Source organism: Ovis canadensis, chromosome 4, assembly GCF_042477335.2.
Source record: "Ovis canadensis isolate MfBH-ARS-UI-01 breed Bighorn chromosome 4, ARS-UI_OviCan_v2, whole genome shotgun sequence".
In the NCBI taxonomy this organism is placed as follows: Eukaryota; Metazoa; Chordata; class Mammalia; order Artiodactyla; family Bovidae; genus Ovis; species Ovis canadensis.
Window position 1 is genome coordinate 83468568 of NC_091248.1, and position 26563 is coordinate 83495130.

General features: G+C 38.8%; 1 protein-coding gene across 11 annotated transcripts in view; it reads left to right on the forward strand.

The window, feature by feature from the left end:
* HIBADH (3-hydroxyisobutyrate dehydrogenase) overlaps positions 1-26563 on the forward strand; it is a 255954-nt gene that overhangs the window by 83779 nt on the left and 145612 nt on the right. For 10 of the 11 annotated variants that reach the window (XR_011256702.1, XM_069588127.1, XM_069588129.1 and 7 more), the window contains 3 exons: positions 9258-9391; positions 10987-11063; positions 17916-18072. Coding sequence is in view for 10 of the 11 variants with exons in the window: in XM_069588127.1 (XP_069444228.1) it covers positions 9258-9391; positions 10987-11063; positions 17916-18072 (368 nt within the window). In the remaining variant the exon portion in view is untranslated. The remainder of the gene's footprint in view (positions 1-9257; positions 9392-10986; positions 11064-17915; positions 18073-26563) is intronic. The other variant, XM_069588128.1, reaches the window with a different exon arrangement.

The window sequence follows — 26563 nt, forward strand, 5'->3', positions numbered from 1 at the left end:
GGTAAACAATAGAGACACCATAACAAGTCGTAAATGGTCCCTATGACAGCAGCCCCTTGTGAGGCTGCATCTGTAGAAAATGATTAGAACAATTGCATTTTAAAGACGGCTCACATTGCAGCCCGAGTCCCATTGGCCCTCTTCTTGATCTCTTCTGATGGCAGACTGGTTAAAACATTTAAGTTCTTTTGAGTAAATTAAGTGATTTACTACATTTTGCTATATATCAATGAGAATGCTTTGGTGGCAGGATTTTTACAGTATTGAAGACAAATCTAACTCGATTGTACTCTTCAGATTGCCATCTCTCCCTTCTCTGGTTTTTGAAGATTTCGTCCTAATAGCCATTGGATTGAAAATGACCTCCTTATTTGTGACTTATAAATGGTTATTCTAAGTTGTCTATGCTTGCATAACAGTTTTTTTATTATGAGCTGAACTCTTGGTTCAGCTTCTCATTAAGGCTAAATTCCATATTTTAGTTCTTTGCTGCTGTTAGGGCAAAGACTTTAACATGTTCAAATTGAGTAGATTTACTTTTTGTTATATTTGAATTTTCTGTAACACCAGGGTAGAAACTGTGTTCAGTATCTTTCCAATGTACTCTTTCATTTGAGTTTCAAATTTAAATATAGCAAGTGTTTTTATATCACCATTTTCAGATGGAGCAACCAAGATCGAAAGATGTTGTAAGTGGTCCGAGTGGTGTGACCCTCACTCCGGGTCACTTAACGCAGATCACATGTTCATTTTTCAAGTCTTCATGATAGGGTCTCCATACATGTGTACTTATGTGCATGCATATTTATTCAGCAATAAGTGAGAATGCCATTATCACATGTGGAGAATCATGCTATTCCAAAGTAAAACCATTGTGTTATTTAATGTTAGGAAACATTGTCTTAGTATTCTTGGTCATTTTATTAATCGTTGATTTCTTCTCTGCTTACCTCCTAAAAAGCCAGGGATCATTTATCAGACACATGCTGGATGCTAAGATTCAAACAGCTCCATAATAATCTTATCAAGACCCCAGAAAAATCATTGATTAGTATCAGTGCTTTATCAGAGATATCACTAGGAATGTCACAATAATAGAAAAAGGGGGTCATGGTCATTCACTGCTTCTCAGAGTTAACCTGAGATGAATCTTTGTTTAAATCTTTATTTCATTTATTATTTATTTATTTGGCTGCACTGGATCTTAGTTACAGCACAAGTTCCCTGACAAGGGATTGAACCCAGGTCCCCTGCATTGGGAGTGCAGAGTCTTCACCAGTGGACCATCAAAGAAGTCCCCTGAGTCTAGAAAGATAAGCAGGAGTTAGTCAGGCAAAGAAGAAGGAGAAGGACATTTCTTAAGAAGGAACGCCCAGGAGAGGAGGCATGGATGCCTGAAAGGCCATTGCACTGACAGCCGCTGGAAAGGGTTTCCAGCATGCACTGCATAGTGCAGTTTGTTGCAGGGACAGGTGAGGAAACCAGAGAAGTGGATAGAGTTCATTAAAAAGAAAAAAATTCAGAAACCAGTTACAGAGAAAGAAGAGAAACAGAAAGTTACTGCTTCCTGTAACTAAAGAAAAGGGGGAAGATACAGTGAATTATGAAGTTCTCTTTTTTGCAGAAACATAAACATTTAAGTACTTCAGAAAAAAGTAGCTTTTCCTTAATGGAAAAGAAACTGTGAGACTATATAGAAATAGTAAGGAATAGTTATTAATGTCTCTGCTGCTAAGTCGCTTCAGTCGTGTCTGACTCTGTGCGACCCCATAGACAGCAGCCCACCAGGCTCCCCTGTCCCTGGGATTCTCCAGGTAAGAACACTGGAGTGGGTTGCCATTTCCTTCTCCAATGCATAAAAGTGAAAAGTGAAAGTGAAGTCACTCAGTCATGTCCGACTCTTCGCGACCCCATGGACTGCAGCCCAACAGGCTCCTCCGTCCATGGGACTTTCCAGGCAAAAGTACTGGAGTGGGGTGCCATTGCCTTCTCTGGTTAATGTCTCTAGCTACTGGTTATATTCATATTGATATTGATGCATGACTTGAGACTTAAGCCCATTTTGGTTCTTCTGTCAAAAAAAAAGTGCCAAAGATTAGGATAAACAGAAATATTAGAATGAGGTTATTAATGTTGACTTATATTACAGGTACAAGACTAAGGTTAGCCAGAAAAGGATATAAAGAAGGAACTGAATTTTAGCTCAGTTTACCTTGAAAAAAATTATCACTACTATTTTGTAAAAATATGAAGAACACTGTCCATTAATTTATTTACTGTCTCCTGCATAAAGTTCCAAATGATAATATTTTAAGCATGTAACTTAGTTCAAGGAAAAGTTATATTTTCCTTGAGACTGCTTTATTCCTCTCCCAAATAGGATTTGCCCCAAAACAAAACAAAACCTGATATCTGTATTTGAAATTCATTGTGAAATCTTACGGTTTCATTTTGGTATTTGTTCTTAATTCTCATTTTCAGTTTTCTGATTGTTTCATTCTACTAAGCAAGCTCAGATCTGTTGTGAAGAGAGGTAGGGTATTATGTGCATTTAGATAACAGGCAGAACTCACTGTCTGTATATAAAAGAAAATTACATGCTCAGGTTACTTGAAACTGCTGTGAACACAATTTACAAATGGGTTCAAAATACTTGTATTCTTATCAAAGTTTTCATAAGCCTACGCACAGTTGACAGCAAGACCATTACTCTCTGAGATAAATTTCTTATTTGATTTTCACTCTTTCTCTCTCTGAGAATTAGTATTCTTTTGATGATGGAGGTTGAAAAATAGAAGAAAAGGGGGAGTTGGTATTTGGTGGTGATTGTCTTCATCCATCTGACACATGGTATGTGATGCTACCTTTTGGCATTTACTTCTGAGTATGTGTCTCTTTTTCCTAATTATTTGTTAAACTTTTTAAGAGCAAAGACTATGTTTTATACCTATCATGACCTTACATTTTAGACTTTCTGGAACAGTTGTATTTCAGATATACTCCTGATACCAAAAAAGAGGTCCCAAGTTTTCATTTAGAAAATATGCTTACTCCTTGAATCTTTGTACCTAGCACCAAGATCTATCAAGCTGTTAGAAGGACTGACAGATACTTCCTGCTGATATTTTTTTCTTTGAACTTCTTGCAGTTGTGTGTACACCTCTCCCGTAGCTTGCATCTAACAGTCTTTTATTATTTATATTTGCATTTGTCTTACCTCTTTTCCTGTCTCCATCCACATGCATCCACACAGTGCCACAGACACTAGTTGTCAAACTCCTTGGGTGCAGGGACTGTTTCTTTGCCATTCTTGGTTGAGAACTACTGAGGAATGGATTTCAGATGGTCACATTTTTTTATGTCAACTATAAGTAGGAGTAGAAGGAAAGTAAGAAGGAAGGTAGTTTAGATAACGGAGGCTCCCTGTGATACCTTTTTTATAAAGGGGAGGGGTGATTTAGGGTCTTGGATTAAAGTGCTTCTCCACTGTAAGGTTGATTGAAATCAAACTGCTACCAAGAGAAGTGATAGATATTTATCACTTTAAAGGAAGGGTAGTCAGCCACCCATTTTGAATGGTTTGGGCGTTTGCCTTTTCATTTGTCTGTACGAATGCATTCAGTTTTTCTGATCCTAGGGTCGTAGGAGAGAAACGCAGACGACATCATCACAGGAAAGCGTTAGATAAACCATCAAAGGCAACTACAAGTCTTTAGGCTTGTCTGATTTAATTACTGTCGTTACATGAAAAAATTCATTTTTTAACTCTTTTCTCTAATCTGAAACTTTTTATATATTATTTCCATAAAATAAAACCTGCTTCAGTTTTGTGTGTTAGTATGATGGATGTGGGAAAGTGTATGTATATGAACTTGAGAATCCAAAATTACAGAATTTCAAAAGCTTAAAAGTAACTCAGTGATAATCTTGTCTAATCATCTCACTTTACATGTGAAAAAACTTTCTAGAAGGACAAATGCTTTGCGTGTCTGTGGGAACAGCTCTTGCATGTACTGTAGTCACTCATTTCCTGGCTCTCCCTTTGGCCCTCTCTCTTTCTGGAACACATACTGTATTTACTAAGCATCTCTTATAGACTGGACACTGGGTATACAGGGTGAATAAGCCAGAGTTGCTACTCTCCTGGAGCTAATTTTAATGTGGGGAATTCAGATCAGAAACAAATAAATAGAGGTGTTAACATAAACAGACGGTAATCAGTGCTGTGAATAAAATTAAATCTGGAAAAGGGGATAGAGAGTGGCTGGGTGCCATTTTAGATGGTTATGTTAGGGAGATAGAGAAGGCCTCTCTAAAGAGGTGACTTTTGAGAAAAAAACCTGAATGAAATAAAGGAAACAAGTATTAAACACCTAGGAAAAGAACATTCCAGGAAGAAGGACTAGCAAGTGCAAGGCTTTGAGAAGGGAACGTACTTGACCTGGTTCAGGAGCAGAAGGGAGGCCAGGTGGCTGAAAAGCAGTGAGTGCTGAAGAGAATGGTATGAAATGAGCTAGGAGAGGTAGCCAGGGACCACATCATGTACCGCTTCGTAGGACTTTGGATTTTATATTGAGAATGATGGGCCACTTTGGAGGTTGGAGAGGAGGGAGGAACCATGAACTAGATTTATACAGTTGACCCTTGAACACCAGGGGATCTACTTATGTGCAGATTTTTTTCAGTATAAGTATTTCTGTACTATACGACCCATAATTGGTTGACTCTTTGGATGCAGAGGGCTGGCCATAAATTAGACTCAGATTTTCAACTGCATTGGGGTGGGGGTCAGTGCTCCCCATCTCTGTATTATTCAAGGGTCAGCTATATTTTAAAAAGGATCCCTCTGACTGTTGTATGGAGAACAGGCTTTAGAGGCAAGAGCTGAAGAGAGATCAGGTAGGACCTGGCTGTCGCAGCGATTCAGGTGAGAGATGGTGATGACTCAACCCAGGTTTAGTGATGGTTAAGGAGAGAGGAGGCTGGTTCACAAGTGTATGACAACTTCTTAGGATCGGGAACACATGTTATTCATCTGTCCCCCTAGGGCTTAGCACAGGGCTTGCTTTTTAGTAGGTTAATTTTGTTGAATGAATAAGACCAAACGAATGCAGCTTTCTTGTCACTTTCCCACATTGTGTTGCTTTTGAAAGATTTTGCAAGAGGTCTTCACTGTAATCTTAATGTCACTGGCTATGGACTACTTTAGTAGTTCTTAACTCTAACCAGCCTGCTTCCATTATTTATAGAATTGGCTCAAGCCAGCCACTGTTTAGCCATAGAGGCTAAAATTACACTAGAGCAGACAGCTTAGATAACCAAATAGGAAAGGACTCAAGATATTATATAGATGAAGAAAAAAACTACTCTGAAAAAGCTATTAATGTTTTTCTCTTTCATACACAGAACCTCAGAGAAGTGAAGTAATTTGTTTATAATTTGTTTATAATAACAACATAACCAGCACACTCCCAAGCCAGGTATTTCACCTCTGGATCCTTTACTGTTTGTACCACGCTCATAGATTAATTTACGGAACAACTGTCTGTTGAATGTGATAATGGAGTGCTGACATAAGCATGACCCAAGTGCTCCCCTTGTAAGTGATTTACGGTGTCATGGAGGAATCAGGTCAGAAAGTCAAAGGTTTTAATAAGGTGTGTAAATGCTGTAATAAAATTAAGCATAGGGCATATTTCGGTTTTATATGTATAATACAATTACTAAAATATAAGGTAAAATACGGAGAAGGCAATGGCACCCCACTCCAGTACTTTTGCCTGGAAAACCCCATGGACGGAGGAGCCTGGTGGGCTGCAGTCCATGGGGTCGCTAGAATCGGGCACGACTGAGCGACTTCACTTTGACTTTTCACTTTCATGCATTGGAGAAGGAAACGGCAACCCACTCCAGTGTTCTTGCCTGGAGAATCCCAGGGACAGGGAAGCCTGGTGGGCTGCCGTCTATGGGGTAGCACAGAGTCCGACACGACTGAAGCGACTTAGCAGCAGCAGCAGCAAGGTAAAATAAATGCTCCCAATAGTCTAGCAGCTGCCTAGTTATATATTCCATATTTTCCTATTTTGGGGAGTGGATCTGATTTAAAACACATGGCAGAGTAATAAAGTTATTGTTTATTATTCATAGACATAAAAATATATACAATGTCTTCTGAAATCCAGGAGATTGTCTTATACAGCTTTAGAGTTCCAGCTGTCTCTACGTTATTTCAAAACTTGAAATGGTTGCATTTATTTTGGGATAACTTCAGTTCAGTCACTCAGTCATATCTGACTCTATGTGACCCCATGGACTGCAACACGCCAGGCTTCCCTGTCCATCACCAACTCCCAGAGCTTGCTCAAACTCATACCCATTGAGTTGGTGATGCCATCCAACCATCTCATCCTCTGTCGTTCCCTTCTCCTACCTTCAATCTTTCCCAGCATCAGCATCTTTTCCAGAGAGTCAGTTCTTCACATCAGCTGGCTAAAGTATTGGAGTTTCAGCTTCAGCATCAGTCCTCCCAACGAATATTTAGGATTGATTTCCTTTAGGATTGACTGGTTTGATCTCCTTGCAGTCCAAGGGACTCTCAAGAGTCTTCTCCAACATCGCAGTTCAAAAGCATCAATTCTTTGGTGCTCAGCTTTCTTTATAGTCCAGCTCTCACATGCATACATGACTACTGGGAAACCGTAACTGACTAGATGGACCAGGTCTTAATTTTGTCATTGCAATAGGACCATGCTTGATAGTGACATATAGTTAAAGGAATACATGTGGAAAGTCAGAAGGTGGTCCCAGGAAATGCCAAAACTTTGGAATTACCCAGTTTGGCCAGACCCCTACATTGGAATATAGATTATGATAAAGTCAGAAATAATTACATCACATAATGAGAGAAGAAAAGAGTGGAAATACCGCAGACTTATGAATTAAAAGATGAATCATTCTTTCTTTTGTGGTATTCTCTTAAATAACTTATTTCTTCTTTTTGAAATATGTGTTTGAACAAGTGAGAAAGTATACCTGTCAAAAGGTTAACCAGCTGAGAACCATTGTCAGCATTAATTTTCCTTTAATAAATGACTCTCTGAAGCTATTTAGCAGCCTGTAATCTAGACACAAAGCTGTTGACCTATGATGGATAGTGCTGGGTTTGTTTGTAAGCTTTGACTTAAATCGTCTGCTTAATTTCTCCTGGTCAGATCAACAGGATTTGGAGTAAGGGTGGTTATGTTGTTTGAATTAAAATAGCCATAAAAACTGAGCAAAATGATTGTAAAACATTAATGATCCACCATCTTGGTGAAGTAAATTAGAAACTAACAAAATGACAGTCACTTAAACTTCACCATTATCAGAATGTTCAAATGACACAGATAAGCTAATTAAAAGCATTTGTTCTAATTGGGTTTTTGTACATAATCAGTTCCATAGTGTGTCTGAAAATATTGTGAAATAATGTAATTTAACCATATGTAAGCATCTCAGACTTTCATAGCATGTGGGCACTTCCTTTTCCAAGATTGTTTGGCTAACATAATGCTGACTTCTCTTCCTTTTAATAATTAGTTAAAAACAGCATGAACTGTAAAACAGAAAGGCTATCAGTTTGTGAAATGTTCACAATTAGAATGAAATAAAGATCTCCTCATTTGGCTTTTTATGTATAAAACCTGTATTTCATTGAATAAATTAAATTTAAAAGTAGGCCATTACTTGCAGCTGTCTAGTCTAATAGCCAGGTTTGATACATAGCACAAATAGTTACAGTTTCTTTATTCCTAGCTATACTATAAATAAGTTGTAAAGGCAGAAATTATACTAATATAGTTCTTTCACATACTTCCCTGGTTTTGAACAACAAAACCTAACCTGAAAATTATGAATTAAGATTTTTTTCTAATGCTAAAAGCAATAAATAATACTCTTGGTTTTATTTTATAGTTAATATTAGTATAGATGAGTGAAGCTCCCCCCTACTTCCTTTTTAAGACAAGTCTAGGCCATTTTTTTGGTGCTGAAGTAGAATTTGCTTCTCCAGTCATTTCCATTTGTGAACATACTTCAGACATTTGAGAGGCTGAGGAGTGGCCAAACCATGGATAAAAGTTTCTTTCTTCTTCCCGTCATATCACTAGGAATGAACTGCCCAAAAGGTGTGTAGGTATACCTTGTTACATTGCTCTTTTCAAATATTGGGTTTTTCCATTAAACACAGAATGGGAACACAACAATCCTACTGTGCACCACAGGGAGCTATATTCAATATCCTGTGCTAAGCCATAATGAGAGAGAATATATGTATGTATAACTGAGTCACTTTACAGCAGAAATTAACAAGACATTGTGAATCAACTGTACTTCAACAATAAGTAAATTAAATATTTATTTAACAGAAAGAACCAACATTGTGGTAACCTTGACATGTCAGGTGATACTTAGCATTTTTACAATAAAGAATTTTTAAATTGTGTATGCATTGTTTTTATAGACATAATGCTATTGCCCATGTAGTAGAGTACAGAATAGTGCAAATATAAATTTTATATGCACTGAAAAACCTAAATATTCATGTGACTCTCACCTGATTACAATATTCACATTATGGGGGTGACCTGGAACTGAACCCACAGAATCTTCAAGGTATGCATGCTTGTATAGCAGGAGGAAAAAGAAAAGTCAAGTAATAGCTGGAAAGTGCACATGAGAATAATCAGTCTAACTAAGCAATTGTTTTCTTTACCTTAAAAAAGAATCTTTCCATCTGAAATGCCTACTTGTTTATGGGAGAAAGAGACAAGTCCCTCTCTTTGTCAGTCTCTGTCGATAGTGTGCAGAGAGGGAGTGAGTGAGCCAGAGACCCCAGATCCAAACCTGGCAGCTGACCCCATGACTGTTCCCATGGCACAGGTACTGGTCAGGGTACAGGTCATCTTTTTCACACACTATAAGAGATGCATGGAAATAGTAAAATGCACATTTCCAATTCCCATGGTACTCCATGATCCTGCAAAAAACTTGAGATGAATTGAGTTCAACTGAATCTGTGTGTTGCCTTTGGCTTATGAGTAACCTTCTTAATACTTGACAATTAAAATATTCCAGGAGAGATTTATGCCTGATACAAATACAACTTGGAGGCAAGGTTTTTAATTTGGTTTGGAATTTTCTCTGATTTTATAATCTACTTAAACACTTGAAGAAATGTATCCCTCTGCTTCTATCCCTTTTACCCCCAAACCATTCAGGTGTGGGAGCCGCTCGGTCGGGGAACCTCACGTTTATGGTAGGAGGAGTCGAAGAAGAATTTGCTGCTGCCCAAGAGTTGCTGGGGTGCATGGGCTCCAATGTGGTGTATTGTGGAGCTGTTGGGACAGGGCAGGTAACGTTTTCACATCACTGACACTGATTTGATGATGTAAAATCAGCTAAAGTTCCTTCTTTCTTTCCTGACGACAATCTGATTCTGCCTTACTCTGTTCAATCTATGGATGTTTTGTTTGCTCAGGTTTTCTTAAATTAGAAAAAATTAGTTTCCCCTCATTCCTACTGGAAGTAAGCAGAGATCAGCCAATTAATTTAAAAAGATGTCAAAAGTTCCTTCATTTCAGACTTTGACATATTTGCCCCAGCGACCACTGAAGTTATCCTTAAAATGGCTTCTGTGTGAAGTGCTCATGTTGTCTGATTTGCTGTTACCCTCCCTCTAACTTTGTAATCGCTGCCACAGCTCTGTTCGTAGTACTGTTGGGTAGAAGTGATGTACGCACTTTAACTTTAAAAAAAACCCACAATTTTCATTAAGAAATGTGATACATTATTTTTCTGGTCAGATCGAGGTGAGTGATCACACTGAATCTTGAAATCAAACAGGTTGTCCCCTTCCCACCCAATACTTACACTCCTCTTCATGCTTTGTCCTGGTCACTGGTCCTTTTTTTTTTTTATCGTCATATTCAGGACTATACTGTGATCTTTGATACGTCTATTGTCTCCATTCCCTTATCCAGTCAGTCTCCAGTTTCTGACTCTAGCTTCAGTGGCTCTCATTGTTCTGTCTCCATTCAGTCCACACATTACCTGGTCTAGTCTTTCATTGTGTCATGCCTTGTTGACTGCTCCCAGGGCCTCGTGGATCTCTGGACACTGGGTTTACCCCTCTGCCAACACTATAGCCAGAACTAATCAAGATGTTTGTGTCCTTGTAGAGTTACCAGTTCTGACAGTTTGTGTCAATCTCTGTTTCCTACCATGTCAAACTCGGACACTCCATTCCAACTCCTGGACACTCTATTCTAGCTTCCAGACACTCTATTCCAGCTTCTGTAGCTCTTGACCCAGTCTTAAACTGTCACAACTTCTTCCCATTCCTTAAAACCACTGCCCAGGAATCCATTTCCTTACTGTTCTCAAGAATATCTCATACTATACTCTTTCTCCTGGTCTCCTCCTTTCACTCTCTTACCTATTTAAATCCTGCCTGACCTTCTGAGAGATGGTTTCAGGTTTCACTTCCTTTCTGCTACTGCCCTCAGGATCTGGGGTCTCTGAACTCCTGTCTCTGCCTACAGCTTCTCCCATGCAGTTTGCCCCTTAGTCGTGTTTGCTTGTACACTGCCCTTTTCATTCAGTGTGTTACTACTGCTTCCCCGGTTAGGTTGTCAGCCCCATTCCTGAAGGAACAGTCGTGCCACATCAGTCAGTATTTCCTGTCGTGCCTGCACCCATGGGAGTAACTCGGTCACCTACACTTCACGGTTCTTCCCTGGTGCAAGAGACACCCCCACCCCCGTCAGCTCTGGGAGCTTGTGTTAGGCTTGGAGGGAGGTTTGCAGCACCAAATGCCTTTTCCTGCTTGAGAGAATCAACAGTTGAATGCTCTTACTTTTAGAAATATGTAGAATTGGGTGAAGAAATCTTCCTGTGAGTTACGGCTTGAAAATAAATATATTTAATATGTACTCAATTTGTTTTCAGGCTGCGAAGATCTGCAACAACTTGCTGTTAGCTATTAGTATGATTGGAACTGCTGAAGCTATGAATCTGGGAATCAGGTTTGTTGAATAGTACATTTTCATATACTAACAATTTTTACGAGCTTTCCAATTTGATTTTCTGATGTTGAAAACAAATGTTCATGAGAGATAAATGAGTTGATCCAGAAACATTTTGAAAGTATTTCATTATTGAACTTTAATAGACTTTGCTTATTGGACAACCAGTAGGACCCTGGAGAGCATGAATACTCTGCCCTAAACCATAAAATGTGTTGTGCTGTATATTTGAAGTTACATTATCCTTTTTATATTGGGAGCTCCATTTCTTCTATTATGTCACAATGCAAGAAACACTTTTACTATAAAATTTAAACACTTTTTGGCAGTGTAGGACAAATTTGTATAAAATACAGTTTTAATGTATAGTGAATTAGGCTACCATGTGACTGGTTTTATGTATTTATTTAAAATATAGTGCCCAGTATCTACACTAAAAGGACTCTTGGTTATTTATTCTCAGGATAAACTGGATGGCATTCATAAGACTGCATAGCATAACTCTTCATTTTAACTTGCCTAGGGTTTTACATTAAGATTTTATATTATCCTTACTTTACATTAACAATATATCTTTTCATTGAAATAAAATGGCATTCATACTTTGCTGCAATTGATTTAGGAATTAAGTTTTTCCTACGATGGGGATCATCCTTTAGAATGCTTAAGGTTAATGCCTTAATTTTAGTCTTTAATCTTTTGGGTTAGGAATTCTAAATATGATTAATCACCTAATTAATTTTTTGAATGTTTTGTATTTCATGAATATAATATATATTTCTTATTTTAGAAAATGCTTAATGAGAAAGATGCTTTTATTCAAGTGTTTTGTTCACACTTCCCAGAACTGCTTGCCAAATATATTACAAATCAGAGTAGTGTTTCATATCATAGCTTTTGATAAAAGTAATAAAAGAGCCAAAGTACTTGAGATATTTTTTAAAACACAGTAATGGATTCACATTTCCTCTTAATTACCATATCAAGATGCTGTTGTTTTATTGAATTGCCCTTGTCTCAGATGTTAAACTATCTTGACCTATTAAGTTGTCATGTTGTAATTGAGATAAAAGAGGAATTTGCTTTGCATCAGTGCTAATTGGTTTATCAATATCCTGTACCATTTACATTTTAAAATTGAATGTCTGTAAGATGGTAAGGCATATCTGTACAAAGTCTTCTGGTAGTATATAGGAAGCTTTTCAGAGTGTTGTGTCTGTAATGTAGCTAGTTTAGGCTATGGGTCACTTATCATAATTGGAAAACTAGTTATTAGTAACTTGTTTTCGTGTCCATTCTTTAGACTAATTTTATGGAGGGAGACAATGTAAATTTCTGGAACCAAATTGCATACAAAATTAATTGGTATTGACAACAGGATTAGAGTATTAATATGCATTTTCAGCTTTAGAATTTTATCTTCATTTTTCTGGATATAAATGAGTATATAAAAGCCTAGGTTACACTATACCAAAATTTCCCTTTATTTTTGCCAGTTTATTATATATTCTGCCTCTTACTTTAAGCATCACTGGATCAGAATGTTCATTAGGCATCTTATAGCATTCCTCAAATGTTTTTCCTAGCAAAACTCTTATTAGGTGATCGTTTTAAAATGAAATGTTTGTACAGTAAGTGCTTATGGAAGTCTTAACTCCAAAGGCCAACTAATAAAAAACAGTATGAAAATCAGTTGAATCAAATGAATAAAATGTATACATTGGCTACTAGAGTAAGTTTATTATCAAAGAGAAAAAAAAAGTGATAAAATTTCAAACAAGTATTAAGAGCAAAAGCAGTAAATCTTTTATCATTGGCCTTGATACACTATGATAAAAACAATATTTGGAAAATATTAAGCTTTCAATGTTTAATTTTTCTAAAACTGTATATTACGGTTATTGATCTATGCATGTATAAATAAAATATTTACAAATGTATATATACACACATATATGTCTGAATTCAAAGCAGGAATTCATTATTTTTACTTATGTGCTATAATATTAATAATCTGTAAGTTTGTGGGACTCTACATTGTACTAATGAATTATTTTCATAACATTAGGATTTTATCAGTTTATCTTACAGAGATTCTCAGTAGTTTGAAAGTCCTAAAAATGATTGCTTCGGCTATTGTCTTTTCTCCATGGTTTACAGACATGGTTTAAAATGACAGGATTGTTCTCTAACAGAGTATAGAGAGCGACCACGATTTATTGAGCTTTGCAAGGTGAAAGAGAAAATTGGCATCAGCAAACATAAATTCCCAAGTAGTAAATTCCCGCAAAGTACTATAGCATCAAAGTGGTTCAGCCACATTTATATTCTGTTCACTCTGAAGTGAAAATTTTCTAGAGCATTAATGTCAACATTTACAAATTGAGTCACTTGTTCCTGTGAAGTGATCATTTCTGATTAATTTCATTCTCATAAGGCAGTGTTTTTTTCTGGAACACTGACGTTTCCCTTTTTTAAATAGAATAAAACTGTATAGTTTTAAACTCTTATTGACCCTATATGATCTTTTACAGTGAATGTTTATGGATGTCAGTGAAAGTTTAAATGCTATAAAAAAAAGTAAAGCATAAAAAGCATTGGTGTACAACATATTTTGAGATTCTTTTTTACTGGGCCTTTCTGCCTTCTAATTGGGTTCTATTTAGGACTCAGAGCATAGTTTTATGGTACTAAAAATGCCTTATGTGCCTTAGAGAGATTTTGTTCCCATGCACCACATAAGAATAAGGTTGGTAATGTGTTTTGTTGTTTTGTTTTCATTTTCCTTCTACCAGAAATTGTGTTTTTGTTTGGTTTTCTTCCCCGCCACCCCCCCCCCCCCCCAATATAGGTGGTGTAACAAGTTATTTGCATTACCACCAGGGCCCAGGGCCCTATAGCAACAGCCATATTGTCTCCTTCCACCAAAAGAAGCTTAAAACAGTTAAACTTCTGGAAGGCTGTTCAAGATGAAGACTTTCCCACTAGCATAACTTTAGCTTCTTGGCTACTGCCCTGAGATGGTGTTGCCTTTTCGTTTAAGTGATGACTGAGACCTCTCAGTTGTATACCCTAATAGATAAAACATATGGCCAAAGGTTTATAATAAAGGTTTGACCAAATTTGATGGCTGATTTAGTGACTACCCATATGACCTAGTGAGACTCAGGGTGGTGAGTCTGGGTGCCTGTTGATGACCACATCCCAGCTCTGCCACCAACTTAAACTTTTCTCATCTATAAAATGCCAAAAATAATAGTATCTATCCACAGTAATAATAGGATCTATTGTGAAAAGTGAAAGTGTTAGTCACTGAGTCATGTCCAACTCTATGTAACCCATGGGCTGTAGCCCTCCAGGCTCCTCTGTCCATGGGGTTTTCCAGGCAAGAATACTGGAGGTAGCCATTCCCTTCCCCAGGAGAACTTCCCAACCTAGGGATTGAATCCAGGTCTCCCACATTGCAGACAGGTCCCTTACCATCTGAGCTACCAGGGAAGCCACATAATCTGTTGTGAGGAGTAAATAAATTCACCCATGTCAATCTTTTAAAACAGTTCCTGACACAGAGTAGGTGCTTAATACATGGCAGTTATTGATGTGATGGTGGTGGTTAGTATTTAAATTGTACGTTAACGTTTTTTTCTTCATAATGCTTCTCACTGGCTAGCATTATGTATTTATTTGTTTGTTTGTTTATTGCCTGTCTTCCCAACTAGAATGCAGGCTCTGTGAGCTTTGTCTGCTCATCCATGGCACATAGTAGGCACTCAGGGAAGGTTTGTCAGGTGAATGAAGAGGAAAGAGGGAGGGAGGTGGGCAAGGCTCTTCCCTCTGCCTTAGGTAAATGTTACTATGTGGATGTCCTAACTGGCCCACTCTTGGAGGGCAGGCACAGCCTCTTGTAGGCTGGCAAGTCTGCATAAACTTTGGTGAATAAGGGAATGATTGATTTAAATTGACCTCGTCTTGGGTGTTTCATTTCCAGATCGATTCCTGTGATATACACATCTCAGTTTAGGGACATCATTTGCTGTGTTCTTATATAAACCAGACAGTATAGATACTTACAGAGTCTACAAAGTGAGCAAACTTTTTTGGCCTTTAAAGCCTTGGTTACAGTGAAGACAAACACTTGGCTTCCCTTGAATTTTTCTTACAGTTTATGCATCATTTTTACTTCTCTCAAAAGTTCATTTAAAATTCTTGTGTTTTAAAGGTGAGTAGATTTGACACAGTGACGTTTATTTGAGTTGCATTATATATGCGGTCAGAGCAATGAATTCATTCTCTGTTTATATCAGAGAACATTCCAGCAATTGTAAAGCCACATGCATGCATGCGCGTACTCTCGAACCACATCCAGTGGCAAGTTATTATGGGGACTGACAGACTGTCATCCTTTTGATGGCTTGAGCTGTATATCTCCTGAACAGCAATGGGGCTCTTATGCAGAAAGTATCATATGTTCCCAGCCAATTTACAGGGAAACAGCAATAACATTTTATCATGGTTGAGAGCCCAGTAGCTGCTTCCTATTAAACTTGCCCTTTCAGATACCTGTCTTGGATTAATTTGTTGATTTCAAATGGAAACTCAGTCTTCTCCAGTGAAGCATGACGTTCTAGGATAGACTCCCTGAATGACAATTACTGTGTATTCTAGCTGGTTGCAGACCATTACAAGCCTTGGGCACAGTGGAAGACAGAGGACTTCAGTAACTGATTTTAATATCATGTCTAATTTTAGCTGTCAGTTACATATATGCCAGTGAAAGAATCCTCAGAAAGATGAAATGCAAAACACTTCTAACTTGCTCTTTTTAATGATACACTTTGCTGTTGAGGGTGTGGGGGGATGCCTTGGGGAGGAGCGGAAAGGGAGTAGCTATCTCCTAAAGGGTATCAGCATGGTGGGGAAGCATCAGATTTGAAAAGTGAATAACAACTGTCATCTTGTTTTTTGGTGTGCCCCTCAGGGTGCTTCTAAATAGTAACATGTTCACCAAAGAGAGTTCCATAAATCAGTGCCAGTATTTTTCCTTGAACATTCAAGCAAAATGAAATGTAGGGTTTTACAACAGATAATAAGCTGTGCTCCCATTTGGTGAGTATTATAGACAGAGTATGAATTTCTTTAGCAATAAAGAGCATTGTGAGGCACTGTTGAGTCCAGGCTGGTAAGCAGGGGAGTATCTCTGCTGCTCAGAATGTGATGAGCCATTTTAAAAGAAAATTTAAGTTAGGAAGCCTGAATTACATTTCAAATGGAAGGAAAAAGCAGTGTTTTGGGGAGGGGGTCTTTAAAAATATCCCCTGTTCATAGAACAAAATATATGTGCTTAGAATATATATTTGCAGTTACAGCAAATTAACGAATTGTTCATTTGTGACTTTATTTTTCACAGTTGTTCCATAAGTGCATTGTCTTTGGGTCATCTGCTACCATAGAACCCTGATAGCCTGATTATATTTAAAAGAGAAAAAAAGCATCAGTAGCAAATTATACATGTAATAAACTTGGATCTTTATAAAAGAATGAATGAAGCTGTTCAGGTTACTTTCCAGCAGAGTACAGTTGAACAGCTGACTTCAATGGAATCTTTATCTGTTACGATCTTTTAGTAAAAACTGCTCATTATAACATGGCCCACTATGTGAATTCATGTAGGTGGCATGCCATGTTGTATTCCTTGAATCACAATTGCTCCTTGAAAGTCTGATTACATAACATTTGTATTATGTGTTAAGTCCTTACCCATCCTGGGTATTAGCCCTCGACCCCACTTGAGCATTTGGAAAAAGGTTTTCCTGGTTGTTATATTCCGCCCTGGAAATAAACAGATATATTTCAACACACAGGTAATAAACAGCATGCTAAAATACACAATTTAACATTTATATGTCTCTTTTTAATCTTTTTTTTTTTTTTCCATTCTGGAACAGATTAGTTTTAAGGAAAAGCAGAAAGTTTTATTTGAAACTTGATTAAAAGACACTCAGCAAAACAGTGCTTCCCAGACTGCACTAAGATACTTGAAATAAAAGTAGTACAGCATTTTAATTCTTTTTTTTTTCCCTGGGTCCACATTTGAACAGCCGTTTATGCCATCAGCTCAGTGATAGAACAAATGATGTTTCCGCTTGGGCAGGCTTTGTTTTATCAGGATCAGTAACCTTATCAGCAGTTGACCCAGAACTATAATGCATGCCTCTGAATAGATAGCATATGTCACAGCTCTATGCAGACTTGCTTCATAAGCAAGATGGTCTAATGAAGATTTAATAAATAAGGAAAAGTTTACAGCAAGAAATGTCCTCTTTTATAATAATAACTTCTCATAAGCTCATTTTACTGCTCATGACTCAACTCTTGCATTTATTCTCATAAAAGCTAAAAGAGTAAACATACACATAAATGATACATAGACTCCCATGATATGTAGCTTATCTGTCAGTATTTTTTTCTGAAATATATCATTTGCAAGTAAAGACTTAAGATGATCATCTTAGCTTAAGGTTCTTAGGCGACGCATAAATGCGATAATGTCCAAAAGACTAGAAAACCTATGTGTATGATAAGCCAGGAACACTTTTTATGCAATTATATATTGTTTCTTAAAAGCAGGGTAGCACAGGTTTTCTCTGTGTAGAGTGTCCTGGCTCAGAAGTGTTTCTTCACTAGCTTTTAACACCCTATAATTTAAGATTGGATTCTTCACTCATCTGTCTGCTTTGATTTTTCAAGACATCATAAATGGAGAGAGAAGATGGAGCACCCTCAGACGTAAATAAGTCACACGTGACTTGTACACTTTGACATTTAACACTTCTTTCCTTTGACCTTTGACAGGTTAGGGCTTGACCCAAAACTCTTGGCTAAAATCCTAAATATGAGCTCAGGACGATGTTGGTCAAGTGACACTTATAATCCTGTGCCTGGGGTGATGGATGGAGTTCCCTCGGCTAATAACTATCAGGGCGGATTTGGAACAACACTCATGGCGAAGGTATGGGAAATGCAGTGACTACCCAAGAGAGTGGGGAAATGTTTCATGGTCTGTTCTTCTCCTTCCATCTTTCCCTCCATCATTCTCTACCCACCCACCTTGCCACTACCTCCCTCCCTCCCCAGGGCTCACCACCCCACCCCACCCCCACTCCTCCCTGCTTGTAACAAAGCACACCTCTATCCTGGAAGGCAAGATGACTAAAATAGTGACTCACTCACAGGAAATTAGTTCAAACTTAGCTTGTATAAAAACCCTTATCTTGTTCATTTTTAATCCTAATTTTTAATTCTCATCCTTTTGGATGAGAATAGATTAGGATGTTTCTCTTGTGCTTGGCTTTGTTTGTAATGTGAATTGGTAAAATTTTGTTCTGCCTATAGTTTATAATCTTCTTGTTTAGTCATTTACCAAGTCCTTAGAAATGGGAGCAGTAAGCATTTTCTGATGGCTAATAATATAATGTCATTAGATGTACATATCACAGAAGAGAGGATCTCTCTCATGATACTAGATTTCTAAATACACCTTCCTGCTTTAAGAATATGTGTTTATGTGTAAAGTCATTTGAAAAGCAAATTATCGGCCTTCTCTCATTTGTGATTTCAACGTTAGAAAATACTTTTTAGACAAACAGACTTCCAGATTTTTGCCTAGTGTGTTGCCTCATTCTCAGTCCCCACAACCCTGCCCTTTACTTTTCAACCAAAGTAATAGTACGAACACTTGGATATGGTGCTCAGGTCACCCTCGCCCATTCCCCATGATGTCCGTGCATTCTGCTTTTCGACTGTGCCTTGACTTTGTCCACTTGCCCTCTCCACCACCTCCAGTGCCTTGGCTGAACCTCAGTTGGATGCTGCCACATCAGCCCTCAACTGGTCTCCTTGCCTTTCATTCTCATCGTCTCCAGTTCATTTTCCATGACATGGCAAAAAGTGGGCTTCCTAAAATGTAAAAACCTGATTATGCCGTCTCTCCTGTTAAGTCTCTTTAGTGGTTTCCAGTTATTTGTAGGTTAAAGTCCATCTCTGCATGTTTTCTTAAAGGCCTTTGCTCTCCTCCCTGACTCATCTCTGCTTCGCGCTCCCCTCCTTTGCTTTAGCCACATGGAACTCATTTGGCCCCTCGTTTTTCCCTCCCTGGCAGCCCTGCGCCTGGTCCGCCCCAGGCCTACCTCAACGCTTCCTCTCCCTGTAGCCCGACCCCTGGCGCATTGTCAGCTCACTGGAAATATTTATTGGGTGAAGCCAGGTTTGAAACTATGTTTCTTATTTTGTGGATTTTGTAGTTTCATTTCTCCTCATGTTTCATTTAAGAAAATACTTATTTTTATGCCAATCTGTACCTTGTATTTCAGCTTGCATATCTTCCACACAGGCTTTTATTGATGTAGTGTGCTGTGTTACTTTTATTGGAGAAAGTAGCTCCTTAAGTGAATTGTTTTCACAAAGCTGCAGGGTCGTTTATCAGGACACAGAAGAGTGAAAGAATCGCATTTATGCCCAGGTTGCTTTATGTATCTGTGTGAAGTAGGTTGTGACTTGTTGGCTTGTTTGGTTTCTCAAGTACTACTAATGGCTGCATTTGAAAAAGCAGCTAACAAGTGGCCTGTGAGCAGTGCTGCCTTTATCTTGGGACTCTCAACTGCAGCTGACCTCTGTATCACACCTTTCCGTCCACCATTTGCTCCAGTATCCCTGCCCAGGAAGAATCTGTCCCTACTGAGGTCCTTGAAAATTATTTCCTTGATAGTAGAAGATAGCATAAGACAATTCAGTAGTAAAACATATGAACATTGTTCTCTTTTGCCCTTGTTTTCTCTGTAAAATGCAGTTGTCATTTTCCTTGCAAAGAACCAGACTTCTGAATTTTGCTTAAAATGAGGGAGTTTACACAGAAATGCTTTCCTCACCTCAGAGAGCTGTTAGTGAAACACACTATAGATGATGAGACTTGTGTCGAGAAATTGATAGAGGTTAGAGAAATCCCCATTAATGCTACTGATGAAAGCAGTCATACCTGCTTGGGCAGATGAGGCTCTTTGTTGTTGTTCAGTCACTAAGTCGTGTCAGACTCTTTGTGACCCCATGGACTGTAGCATGCCAGGCTCCCGTCCTTCAGTTTCCCTGATTTTGCTCAAATTCATATCCGTTGAGTCAGTGATACTATCTAACCGTCTCATCCTCTACTACCTCCTTCTCCTTTTGCCTTCAGTCTTTCCCAGCATCAGTGTCTTTTCCAGTGAGTTGGCTCTATGCATCAGGTGGCCAGAATATTGGAACTTCAGCTTCAGCATCAGTCCTTCAGTGAATATTCAGGACTGATTTCCTTTAGGACTGACTAGTTTGACTCCTTGCAGTCCACGGTACTCTCAAGAGTCTTCTTCAACACCACAACTCGAAAGTATCAGTTCCTCAGCACTCAGCCTTATGGTCCAGCTCTCATATCTGTACCTGACTACTGGAAAACCATACCTCTGGCTGTATGGACCTTTGTCAGCAAAGTGATGTCTCTGCTTTTGAATATGCTGTCTAGGTTTGTCACATCTTTCCTTCCAAGGAGCAAGCATCTTTTAATATCACTGCTGCATTCACTGTCTGCAGTGATTTTGGAGCCCAAGAAAATAAAATCTGTCACTGTTTCCATCGTTTCCCCACCTGTTTGCCATGAAGTGATGGGACTGGATGCCATGATCTTAGTTTTTTGAATGTTGAGTTTTAAGCCAGCTTTTTCACTCTCCTCTTTCACTTTCAAGAGGCTCTTTAGTTCCTCTTCACTTCCTGCCATTAGAGTGGTATCATCTGCGTATCTGTCTGAGGTTATTGATATTTCTCCCAGCAATCTTGATTCCAGTTTGTGATTCATCCAGCCCGGCGTTTCACACGAAGTACTCTGCATATAAGTTAAATGACTAGGGTGCCAATATACAGCCTTGTACTCCTTTCCCAGTTTTGAACCACTCAATCGTTCCATGTTGCTTCTTGACACACATACAGGTTTCTCTGGAGACAGGTAAGGTGGTCTGGTATTCCCATCTCTTTAAGAATTTTCCACAATTTGTTGTGATAACACAGTCAAAGGCTTTAGCATAGTCAGTGAAGCAGAAGTAGATGTTTTTCCCTTGCTTTCTCCGTGATCCAGCAAATTTTGGCAATTTGATCTCTGGTTCGTCTGCTTTTCTAAACCTAGCTTATACATCTGGAAGTTCTCAGTCCACGTACTACTGAAGCCTAGCTTGAAGGATTTTGAGGATAATCTTAGTAGCATGTGAAATGAATGCAATTGTACAGTAGTTTGAACATTCTTTGGCATTGGCTTTCTTTGGGATTGGAGTGAAAACTAACCTTTTCTAGTCCGATGGTTACTGTTGAGTTTTCCAAATTTGCTGACATATTGAGTGTAGCAGTTTAACAGCATCGTCTTTTAGGATTTGAAATAGCTTAGCTAGAATTCCATCACTTCCACTAGCTTTGTTTGTAGTGGTGCTTCCTAAGGCCTACTTGATTCACGTTCCAGGATGTCTGGCTCTAGGTAAGTGATCACACCATTGTGGTTATCTGGGTCATGAATATCTTTTTTGTGTAATTGTATATATTCTTACTACCTCTTCTTAATCTCTTCTGCTTCTGTTAGGTCCATACCATTTCTGTCCTTTATCTTGCCCATCCTTGCATGAAATGTTCCCTAAATAGCTCCAGTTTTCTTGAAGAGATCTCTTGTCTTTCCCATTCTATTGTTGTCCTCTATTTGCACTGTTCATTTAAGAAGGCCTTCTTATCTCTCTTTGCTATTCTATGGAACTCTTGATTCAATTGGATATGTGTGCGTGCTAAGTTGCTTCAGTCATCTCCAATTCTTTGTGACCCTCTGAACTGTAGCCTACCAGGCTCCTCTGTCCATGGGATTCTCTAGGCAAGAATACTAGAGTGGGTTGCCATGCCCTCCTCCAGGAGATCATCTCAATCTAGGAATCGAACTTGTGTTTCTTTTATCTCATTCATTGACAGACAAGGTTCTTTACCACTGTCATCACCTAGGAAGCTCTCAGTTGGGTATATCTTTCCCTTTCTCCCTTGGCTTTCACTTCTCTTCTTTCCTCAGCTATTTGTAAAGCCTCTTTAGACAACCACTTTGCCTTCTTGCATTTCTTTTTTTGGGGGATGGTTTTGGTTCAGTTCAGTTCAGTCGCTCAGTCATGTCCGACTCTTTGCGACCCCATGCATCACAGCACGCCAGGCCTCCCTGTCCATCACTAACTCCCTGAGTTCACTCAGATTCACGTCCATCGAGTCAGTGATGCCATCCAGCCATCTCATCCTCTGTCGTCCCCTTCTCCTCCTGCCCCCAATCCCTCCCAGCATCAGAGTCTTTTCCAATGAGTCAACTCTTCTCATGAAGTGGCCAAAGTACTGGAGTTTCAGCTTTAGCATCATTCCTTCCAAAGAAATCCCGGGGCTAATCTCCTTCAGAATGGACTGGTTGGATTTCCTTGCAGTCCAAGGGCCTCTCAAGAGTCTCCTCCAACACCACAGTTCAAAAGCATCAATTCTTCGGCGCTCAGCCTTCTTCACAGTCCAACTCTCACATCCATACATGACCACTGGAAAAACCATAGCCTTGACTAGATGGACCTTAGTCGGCAAAGTAATGTCTCTGCTTTTGAATATGCTGTCTTGGTTGATCATAACTTTTCTTCCAAGGAGTAAGCGTCTTTTAATTTCATGGCTGCAGTCACCATCAGCAGTGATTTTGGAGCCCAAAAAGATAAAGTCTGACACTGTTTCCACTGTTTCCCCATCTATTTCCCATGGTTTTGGTTACCACCTCCTATACAGTGTTATGAACTTCTGTCCACAGTTCTCAGACCCTCTACCAGATCTAATCCTTTGAATCTATTTGTCACCTTCACTGTATACAATCATAAGGGATTTGATTTAGGTTATACCCAAATGGCCTAGTGGTTTTCCCTACTTTCTTCAATTTAAGCGTGAGTTTTTCAATAAGGAGCTCATGATCTAAGCTACAATCAGCTCCTGATCTTGTTTTTGCTGACTGTATAGAGCTTCTCCATCTTTGGCTGCAAAGAATATAATCAGTCTTATTTTTATTGACTCTCTGTTGATGTCCATGTGTAGAGTTGTCTCTTGTGTTGCTGGAAAAGGGTGTTTGCTGGGACCAGTGTGTTTCCTTGATAAAACTCTGTTAGCCTTTGCCCTGCTTCATTTTGTAGTCCAAGGCCAAACTTGCCTGTTACTCCAGGTATCTCTTGACTTCCTACTTTGTGCAGAGGTTAAAGCATCTGCCTGCAATGTGGGAGACCTGAGTTCAGTCCCTGGGTCAGGAAGATCCCATGGAGAAGGAAATGGCAATCCACTCTAGTATTCTTGCCTGGAGAATCCCATGGATGGAGGAGCTTGGTGGGCTACAGTCCAGGGGTCACAAAGAGTTGGACATGACTGAGCGACTTCACTTTCACTTTCACTTTCCCTATGATGAAAAGTACGTCTTTTTTTGGTGTTAGTTGAAGGTCTTACAGGTCTTCATAGACCTGGTCAAATTCAGCTTCTTCAGCATTAGTGGTTGGGGCATAGACTTAGATTACTGTGGTGTTGAATGGTTTGCTTTGGAAGCAAACCAAGATCATTCTGTTGTTTTTGAGATTGCACCCAAGTGCTGCATTTGGGACTCTTGTTAACCAAAGGCTACTCTATTTCTTCTAAGGGATTTTTGTCCACAGTAGTAGATATAATGGTCATCTGAATTAAATTTGCCCATTCCCATCCATTTTAGTTCACTGATTCCTAAAATATTGATGTTTACTCTTGCCAACTCCTGCTTGATCTCGTCCAGTTTGATTGACTCAAGGACCTAACATTCGAGGTCCCTATGCAATATTGTTCTTTACAGCATCAGACTTTACTTTCACCACCAGGCACATCCACAACTGAGCATTGTTTCCACTTTGGCCCAGCCACTTCATTCTTTCTGGAGCTATTAGTAATTGCTTTCCATTCTTCCCCAGTAGCATATCGACCTGGGGGACTCTTCCTTCTGTGTTGTATCTTTTTTACCTTTTCATACTGTTCATGGAGTTCTCTCGGCAAGAATACTGGAGTGGTTTGCCATTCCCTCCTCTAGTAGACCACGTTTTGCCAGAACTCTTCACTATGACATGTCCATCTTGAGTGGCCCTGCATGGCATGGCTCATAGCTTCATTGCATTATGCAAGCCCCTTCACCATGACAAGGCCTTAACTTACTAGGAGATATTTTGCTTAACTGCTATTAGATCTCATTGTGTTGGGGGAGATAATGTTAGTGTGTTCTTAAAGTAGAGGCTTATATGTTCATCTCTTCACATCATAAAATTCTAATATAGGGTGTGTATATAATCAGAACATAATTAGAACATCCAAAAACTCCTCAACCTAAAAGTCTGTTTCTGATGGCCTCTAAGGAGCAACTTATGGAATATCATGACCACTCTTGTTACTTACTTAATGTACCTGTCTCCTTGTAAAATGCAATGACTTGGTCCTTCATTAATTTGTTGAAAACTTTTGCAGTTGTTTTATTTTTTCCCCTGAACCACCCACTGAGCTCATGAATTCATAAATATTTTTATTTGATTAGTGAAATGGGGCATTTGTTTGTTTTAAATTACATGTTACAGACTTCAAAGGATGCCTTCTTTTCTTACATTTCAGGACAGACAAGCCGCTTAGAGTTTTATAGACTAAATCACCTTTCTCTTTTTAGAATGTCTGTCCTCTGAGGTAGCAGCCAGCAAAGCTATTTTAGCTGCCTTTTTTTGGTTTTATTAGCTCTTATTTGGGATATTTACTTGCCCATTTGAAAACCTCTAATAGACTTTCCTTCTCAATATTGTTGTGTTCTCCTCAATATGTTATGTTTACTCTAAGTTTTTATATTCTAGTTATATTTCTAGGTTAAAAACTACAGGCAGTCTTTCTATGTAGATTTTCTGTCATTTTTAAATAAATGCATCTTACAGATATGCAGCAAAATGATACTGACAAGAGGCTTATCTGCTTGTCCGGGTATAAGCAATAATGTAGCTTATTCACCCACATTTATTAAATGTGTGGGCAATAATTAACCTTGCTTTTTAGTGGAAGCTATAGACAACTTTTAGGTTAAGTAGACTTTCCAAATCAATGTGTTTGCATGTGAAAATATATAAGTAAGCACAAAATCATGTTAACACCTATAGCATCATACATATCCAAGCGGCTAGAGATTTAACCCATTCTTTAAACTTTCCTTCTTTTTTCTTTGAATCATTTCCTCCTTTGAGTGGACGGTATCCATAATTGCTCATTTATGGAGAATGTTCCTCAAAGAATACAAATGGTCCTGATCTTGCCTCCTTTTTCATTGCTTGTTGACTTTTCTGTTGATGAGGCAATGAGGATGGTAACAGTAAGAAGGCAATCTAGTTGGTTTTGCCACTTGTGCAGCTCTTATATAATCACAAATAAAATGAAGTGTGGGGAATATTGTTTCAGTTATCCATGCTTTCATTGTCTTCCATTTATTCTACATATTTCAAGGTGGGACAAGATTCTATTCTTAGTAGAAGATATCATTCACCACAGTTTAACTATAAAAAATTTGTAATGTTAGCTTTTGTCTATTTTTAAACAACTGTAAGTTTTCCAAAACTCTCAGAATGAAGCATTAGCTCTCAGAGATGTTAAAGGGTTGATGTGATGCTGACTGTCCATTGCACTTGAAGGAAAATCCAGCCTTCTCACCAAACATCATAAAGTTTTCTTGTTCCACCTCTGCCCATCCCCAGGTTCATTTCCCTCCCCAGCCCCTTGCTCACTCTAGTTCAGTCTCATTGGCCTTCTTACTGTTTCTTGAACATCCAAGCTATGCCTCCTTCGGGCCTATCCCTTGCTCTTCCCCCCGCCTGAAATTTTATTTCCCCAGCTCTCCAAACAGCTCACTTCCCCCTCACATTCACATTGTAGGTCAAGTGTCTTCACCTCGGGAGGTCTTCCCTAAACATCTCATCAATCAGAACTCTCTTCCTTCCACTCTAGCCCTTGCTGTGTATGACTTCCTGACCCCTTACCCTGCTTATTTTTCCTCATCACTTGTTATTATCTGGAAGTTCAGCAGTTGTTTTCCTGTCTGTCTTCCACACTGGACATTAAGTTCCTGAGAATAATGACTTGGTTTTATTATGACTACGTATCACCAGCACTTAGAACAGTGTCCAGCACACAGCATTTTTTAAATATGTGCTAAGAGATTGAATGGATATTTTCATCATTGATAATTTCATCATGCTTAATTTCATATTGGGGTTTGTCTTAGGCTTACAGGCTTCTGCAGATGTGAAAAAGCATTTCTGTATGTGGTCTCATCTGGATGGGAACATACCTGTCCAGAGTCAAAACAGAGGTTTTGTGGAGGAGTGGAGAGGACACTCCTCCACAAAAGGTTTGTCTCTGGA